This window comes from Amaranthus tricolor, chromosome 14 (genome assembly GCF_026212465.1).
Source record: "Amaranthus tricolor cultivar Red isolate AtriRed21 chromosome 14, ASM2621246v1, whole genome shotgun sequence".
In the NCBI taxonomy this organism is placed as follows: Eukaryota; Viridiplantae; Streptophyta; class Magnoliopsida; order Caryophyllales; family Amaranthaceae; genus Amaranthus; species Amaranthus tricolor.
In genome coordinates, this window is record NC_080060.1 from 2,152,045 (window position 1) to 2,160,134 (window position 8,090).

Below are 8,090 nucleotides of genomic sequence, written 5' to 3' on the forward strand. Positions count from 1 at the left end.
ATCGGAACTTTCTGCACTTTGGTTTGGTTTGTTTATGGAAGCTATTGATTTTTTTGAAATCATCAATCCCCTCATTTTGATGCATAATCCTCAGGTGAACATTTGATATTTCTTAAGCAATTTAGGTGGGAAGTATGATAACACAAGATTCATTATTTAGCATCTTTTCAGTGTACATGTATATTCACTAGGAAGTAGGAACTAGACATAAGATCCGACATACGTTCACCATTAGTCCATTTAGCTAAACGGAGGAATACTTTGTTCATCTCTGAAGTAATCACTTGGATCAATGCTGCTTTTCGCTTTGGCCAACCTCTCGAAATTATTCTTGAAATACTTTGTACCCCAAGCCCTTGCTTCTAGATAGCTTGTAGTTTCGTTAATCCCGTTAATGCCTAAATCTAGGTCTTTATAATTGAAATAGGCTGTTCTTGGAGATTTAGAAACATATGGACTCATGAAATTATGAAGCATTCTCACCCATTGAATATGTCTTTTAGCTTCCTCCTCCTCATTCACCTGCCATTTTACTATATACTGTATATTGTACAAGTTTCCTCTTCTATGAGGGAAAGCTATTTGGGTTTCCAATATGCGATTCATTATTCCACCTAGTGGTTCCATTACCATGTAAGCCTCATTTACCTGCAAGTACTTATCCCACACTTGTTGAAGAGCGGTTTTTGGTATCGGTTGGTTTACAAAGTCGGATTTTCCTTTGAAGTATTTCTTGTATAGTTGATGATCTCTGTCTAGAAGAGCTTCTTTTGGTGTGCCGCTAGGGTGCCCAGCAAAGTATAGGACCGCTTCAATCCAACTTAGTTCTTTACATTCGTTTGACTTCACTTCTAGCTCAGGGAAGCTACGCTTCATTAATGGCATTAGGCTGCGTTCCGAGCGAGAGCATTATCAGAATTCTTTATTCATGGTAGAGAAGGGAAAATAGTTAGATGGAATTTAACATCATTTTCCATTAACTCAGAGCCACTAGATGGCTCCCATCTAGAGGAGATTTGGAGGAGTCAGATATGTAACCTTAACTTTGTAAAAATACAAAGAGGTGATTTTTCATTTGACCATTTATAGATCTGCAATTTCACATATACTCCCTTTCTCCTCTGATTTTGTCCATGTACTATTTTGGTCTGTCCCACATGGCTTGCCTCATTACTTGTAGACATGACCCCACCTGGCACCTACAATACCCCACTAAAACGTACGATTTATTTTTTTCTCCTATACTAAAACCTATATTACTTCATTAAAAGATATGACCGCACCTGGCACCTACAATACCCCACTAAAATATACAATTTATTTTTTTCTCCTATACTAAAACTTATATTACTTCATTAAAAGACATGACCGCACCTACATAACCCACTAAAATACCCACTTTCTCCCTTTTCCGTGGTTTGTATGCAAACCGCCGAAGGGAACAAAGGAGTATAAGAAGTGTTCATGATTTGTATCCGACACTTAGACAAGTATGGAAAGCAATCGACTCTAATAAAACTTAGACATGCAATTATATCCGACATTGATATTACATATTCCTTATCAGTACCTTCATGATAACCCTCATGACTCAACCCTTAAGTCCAATCTTGGTACTTGGTGGTAGTGTGTAGTTTTTGTGCTGTTTACGTAAGTTCTCTTCTTGATTAGAAGTTATTGTTTGACTGTTGGGATTTTCTGAGAAAAGTAAACTGCATTTTCTAGTTTGATCAAAACCTTACCTCTGAATATTCCCAAGAAACATAGAGTTGAAAGAAGCTTGAACAGTTTTCTTTACTCCATAACCTCCACCACCCTTAATCTGTACTATGATCCTTATGAACAGATCTTCAGGCAACTTATGCGCTATCCGTTGCCATTTGTCAATGAGCTTATTAGCCCCTTGTTCAAGACTTTTATGCACCGTCAAAACTGTAATTGTTCTAGGAACTGGAACCAATCTGATCTTCCATGCTGTGATCACTCCAAAACTTGCCCCTCCACCACCTCTGATAGCCCAAAATACCTCCTCGCCCATCGAATTCCGGTCCAATACACGCCCATTCACGTCCACCAAGCGGGCATTGACCACATAATCTGCTGCTAAACCATACTTCCGTGTTAGAGCCCCGATCCCTCCCCCGCTGATATGGCCTCCAACTCCCACAGTGGGGCACATGCCAGCAGGGTAACCGTAAGTGTTACTTTTCCGAGCAATATTATAGTAGAGCTCTCCTAGAGTTGCCCCAGATTGCACCCATGCCGTTTTATCCTCCATGTTTATCTCGATGTCTCGAAGGGGCACGAGATCAATGAGGACAAAGGGAGTTCGACTTAAGTAGGACAGACCCTCGTAGTCATGACCCCCACTCCGAACTCTAACCCGTAAGCCATTTTCCCTGCTGCAAATGACTGTAGCACTGATCTCAACCTCTTGTAATGGTGTGACTATGTAGAGAGGTTTAAATGCCGAGGAGGTATTCAACCACCTTGGGTTTTGCTGTGACTTTTGGAACAAGGGGAAGTATAAGGTAGATTCTCTTGTGTAAACAACTGTGCTTAAATGTCTAGTGGTCATGCATTGAAGAAAATTTTCGGGTTTTATCGGTTTAATAAATATTCCTAAGATTGTAAGGAGGAGAATCGCTGATCTTACGGATAAAAGAGTAGTCACTGATTTATTTGTCGATCGGGTGCTGTGATATAAGGTTGCTGGAGAACGAGCTAATCGGTTTAGGTTTAAAGCTAGGAGATATATTGTTTGGAAGGCTTTATTTAGAATTTTAGAACTTCTTCGTAATTCTTTCATGGTGATGGGAAGCTGAGGAGCATTGTTTTTTTGAATGCACTAATTTCTATAAATAGTTTTCAGTAACTATGGTTAGATATTAATAGAAGTAAGTATTATTTTGGGATTTTGAGCAAAAAGTGGTTGGATTTTATACGGCAGTAATGGCTAAAGGGTGATGATGATTCGTAAGTTTAGATGATACAAAGAGATACAAAGGAAATACGATACAATATAATATGGAGAATGGAAACGGAAATGCAAAACATTAATTTAGAATTTTGGGAACGAAGGGTTCATATTATAGGGTTGTTTTTAAGTATAATATTATAATTAGTTCGAGTTTGAAACATTTTTTCATTAGAACAATAATCTAGAGTTGGAACAAGTTTCCAAAACGTAATCTAGAATTTCGGGGAAGAAGTTTGTGAAACAAGATTCGGTGGGACTTTTCTGGTAACTAGGGTGATGATAATTACTCATGGGTGTGATTGTGTGAAGGAGGTAGAAAGTCGGTCGATGCATTTATTTTCCATCATATAATTATCTCAACCAAAAGCAACTGATGGTTGAGGTTAAGATTGATTTAATACCCCTATTATACACCCTCATATAAGAGCCCGTTTGACCCTTAGGCTAGAATGTGAATGCAACATTTATTTACGACGCCAGATATTCCACTTGAAATAATGAGTGGATGAGAATCGAGTTTGTAACTTTGGCACCATGTCAAAGAACCATCCAAACTTGAGTAACATCTCGTTTTGATCTATGCACCATGTCCAAGGATCGATTGACATGTTTGGTAACCAAGTTCTTTTGATTACATTTTATGCAACAAGGTCATGAGGTAGAAATTCACTAGTTAAGAAAATTACTATGATTAAAAGGGTAAGTTTTGTTGACTCATTTGGCAAATTTAAAATACTAGTAAATAGTGGGCTGAACATTCAACTATATGTGCAATCAACTAAAATATCTTTTTTCGGTGTTATATGTTACGCAACAATTCAATATTAATAAGCTATTTTAATTGAATGACCTGCATCATAACGTAGGCAAGCCCAGACTCAGATTGTCGTGCATATACATTTGTCAATTTGAGACATAAGGTGCGTAGAAGTTTTGTATGTTTAGAAGTAATGGTGAAGCTTGGTAGTTTGAGCTTAATTTGTTGGGTAGATCACAGATGGATGTGTATACATTAATCTGAGCGTACCGCATGGCTTAATTCCGGGGTGTTGTAAGTGTAAGTGATCTCATATTTACTGGCAAATTGCACATTTTTCAAGTGTGTTCAAGTAGGCTTCATCCACCTGCGATATCTTTGTTTTCTACTACTTAAACATACACATCTGTTATTTTTGAGTTTTGAGTGTATGCGTAAATGGTGCGTTGCAAGTACGAATTTTGTTCGTTTGTGCATGTGAAACCGTGTAGTACGTATTATTTTTTCTTCGTTACTCTAGAGTCAGTACCTGTTTTCGAACAAGATATTAGGTTGATGATAATCATGATGATAATGATGACTTTAGAGCCAATTTGAGCTAAAAGTATCTAGCGAACTCAAATTTCCTTACATGGCTTACTAGTATTCCTAAACGGAGTACCTTAATGTTGCTAAAATGTCAATATTATGTTACTTTTTCTGTCTCATTAAATTTACCCCATAGGTATTTGATGGAAAAACCAAAAATAACGACACAAAAATAAACATTATAGAAATATTATAGGGTGGTGGAATGAGATAAATTTAGTGGAGACTACGTTTGCATGATTTGATGCACAACTAAAATGCCAAGCTATTTAGAAGCGAGTACATGATTATTTGTCTCCTAATAGTGAATCTTATAGTGGGTTTTTGCTATTGCTTCATTATTCATTATGGAGTAGACATGCTATCACTTTGGGTTTAAAATCATCAAATCAAACAAGTTGATCAAATCAGCTGGTCAAATCAACAATTATAATCGAATACCAGCTACCAACTATTAATTGTTTTTCAAACATCTCCATTATCTAAATCCTAAACACTCATGAGAGTAGCGGATCAACCATAGCTTATTTCTTTTTAACATCCAAATCAACTGAAAGATCAGAGAAAACTGGCTCATCAGACTGATCATCATTCTCCCATAACCAAGAAATAATCTCCTCTTTGTCACCCCACAACTGAAACTCTGGTCCCACAACATCAACATTCCCTATTTCCCATTCCCAATCTATTCCCCTATTAACATTATGATCAAAGTTTGATGACGATGAAGTTTTTATTGATCCTACACCATTTGATCCACATGATCTTACAACATTAATACTCTCACTACTGGGTCCCACACAACCATTGGTCTCCATTCTAGTGTTCTCAGTTGTACTGGATAAAAGCCCATCAAGGCCCATATTGTTTTTAACACCAAATAACTGATCTGATTCATAATTTGTGGGACTGGCATTGTTATTGTTACTGTTATCGTAATTGTTGGTGTTTATAGTGTTGTTAAGGGTAAAGACTTTGTTGTTGTTCCTATTTCTTTGCATTACAGCTCTGCTTGTTCTGCCACCTTGACGCTTATGTGGCGCACTTACATTGCTCAAGTTTATGATAATTTTCTCAGAATTACCTTCTCCATTGTATTTTTCTACTTAAATGAGAATTCCAATAATTTTTTATTTCATTGTCCGTTCTTCTCGGAAGTTGAGCTGCTATCATAGACCACCTGCATGATATTTTGTCTTGTTAAAAACCATCATATATAATCATTATTTGTATGTTACAGTAATAGACGACAACCTATTCGTGGTTTAGACTTTGAGAGACTTTTTTTGGTTAGCCTAAAAACGAAAATATAAAGTAAGGCATTAAGAATATTGTATGTAGGCATTTAGAATATTGTAAATACGTAAGTACTTACTGGGTGGGTATTAAGTATATTGTAAGTAGGCATTAAAGATATTGTAATTAAGTATATGGTAAGTAGGCTAGTATGCTAATAAGTTTCTCGGTATGCATTAAGAATATTGTAAATAAGCATTTTAAATACTTTTTTGGTGGGTATTAAGTATATTGTGGGTAGACATTAAGGATAATATAAATAGGCATTAAAGATACAGTAAATAGATATCAAGATTTAATGGGCTGGACCTGAGAGACGTATGTGAGATGGTCTCCCATGAAACCTGCTCTAAATTTGATACACTAAATAAATAAATATAATTAAATTATTTATATATTTGCAAAGTAATTAAATAAAACAGCTCTAAATTTTAATGTTTTATAATGAAATGTTTTTACTATATTATTTTGAGTCAAAGATCTATTAAAATAAGACTATAGGAGTATTAAATTTAGCTCATATAAAAATTCAAACCAAAAACCTGAAGTTTTATGTTTATATATTACTTTTATTATTTTCTTTATATATAAAAGATACAACGAGCGAGATCGGCCCTTCCTAGCTGGCCCCAGTGTGGTTTTACAGTGCTTAATACAATTTTCAGTAAATTTTTACTAAAACGAATTCCTGTTATAATTAATTCACATGGTAATTTATTAGTCCGTATTTATGTGAAAGTTATGTGAAAATTAAATCTAAATTTTATCTGAAAAGATGGTATTTATTATAATTGAAATTACTAGACTGAACTCTCATAGGCGTAGGTGTTTCTTACTTGGTGTTGATCTAAGTTAAATTAAATCAAATTATGATCTTTTATTAAAATCTAACTTATTATATATTATTTTATTTGTTATTGTAAGTCATTATATAAGAGTAAATATGTGAGACCAACAAAACATTAAAGAAAAATGGACTTATAACAATAACTTGACCAACTTGCACATACCTATTTAATCTCCAAATGGTTAACAGAATGCTTTCTGCAATTAATATTGGGGTGTTCAAAATCAAATATTAGATTATATCATATTCGAATATTCAATTTTTCGGATAACGTAAATTTTAATCTGAATTTATGATATCCAATTTATTATCCTAAATCGAATTTTAGATATTTGATTTCATTTCTATGTTCATTTTTTGATTTTTCGATTTTGTACAAACAAACATTAATATTACTTCTCTTAGTGTTTTCAATAAAAATTATTTTTAAGTCTGAATTTTTTTTTTTGCAAAATAGTAAGATATTTAAAAATCTAAATTAATTAACAATTATATTTAGTTAAATTGAGAATTATAAATATTAACATTTTATAAATAAAATTAAAAAAGCATATAGTATGAATGTACCTTAACTTTCTTACACCAATGCAATATTAAATTTATATTGCATTGGTGCAAGAAACTTAGACATATAATCGTATTATGAGGTATTAGTATAAAACCCGATTTAAATAATTATATAATGGCCGATTTAAATGCTCAAGTGACTCAACTACCTTTTATGATTTTCTATTTGATTTTGACTAGATTTTCTTTAAGGGCCACTAAAATAATGAGTGAAAACACTAAATATATAATTATTTTGTTGTTTAAGAGTTTACTATACTTTTATTTTTGAACGGTTGACTCTAACGATTGGGTCAATTCGAATCCAATCAAAATTAACTCGACTAAAAATAATCTAAGCTTAATTCATCCTTGTAATCGTTTTGACAAGTGTAATCATGACTCAAAAATCTTTACAATTAAATCATTCTATTTTCTTCCACAATTTATGTATAAATGTAGGGATCACTTTTCTCCATGAATATTGATTAATCATGTACAAGCGTCAAAGCAACAAATAATGAATAAATTTTAGTATAATAATAATAATAATAATAATAATAATAATAATAATAATAATAATTCATATTAATTTATGAATTGGACAACACTTGCAAGCAACGTATAGATAATTTGTTACACGTAGATATACCTAATTGTCCTAGTTTTCATGTTCAAAGATTAAAAACTCTACGTACTCTATAGTTTATACGATCATTACTTGTATAAATTAGACAATACATTTTCTTAATAGGAGACAATTTATTGAATTACTATTTACTTTGAGTACTCTACGTGGAAAGAGACAAACAAGCCACACCACTTAGGCTCTCTTAGCTTCAAATTTACCTGTTACCCAATGAAGTGTGTAGCTTAATGATGATTTCTTCTTCTTGTGGTGTAATGTTTCCTCTCTTTAAATCGGATCTTAAGTAGTTTATCTACCGTAATCTGCAACTCTTTCCACATCTTAATAAACCTATAAAATTCCAACAATACAAATTTTTGTGTGAGATGTTACCCGTGAGATGTTCTTCAATATATGGGTTAAATTGCTTAATTAATAGAATTATTAG

General features: G+C 33.4%; 1 protein-coding gene and 1 pseudogene across 1 annotated transcript; both read right to left on the reverse strand.

Annotated features, from left to right (window-relative positions):
- Positions 1-193: 193 nt before the first annotated feature.
- On the reverse strand, positions 194-2,937 carry LOC130799820 (berberine bridge enzyme-like 22). The gene is made up of 2 exons (XM_057663065.1): positions 1,743-2,937; positions 194-889 (listed from the first exon to the last, which is right to left on the reverse strand). The coding sequence occupies exons 1-2, from the start codon at positions 2,807-2,809 to the stop codon at positions 241-243; spliced, it is 1,716 nt and encodes a 571-aa protein (XP_057519048.1). The 5' UTR covers positions 2,810-2,937; the 3' UTR covers positions 194-240.
- Positions 2,938-4,402: 1,465 nt separating this feature from the next.
- Positions 4,403-8,090, reverse strand: part of LOC130800130 (transcription factor MYB12-like) — a 10,360-nt pseudogene continuing 6,672 nt past the window's right edge.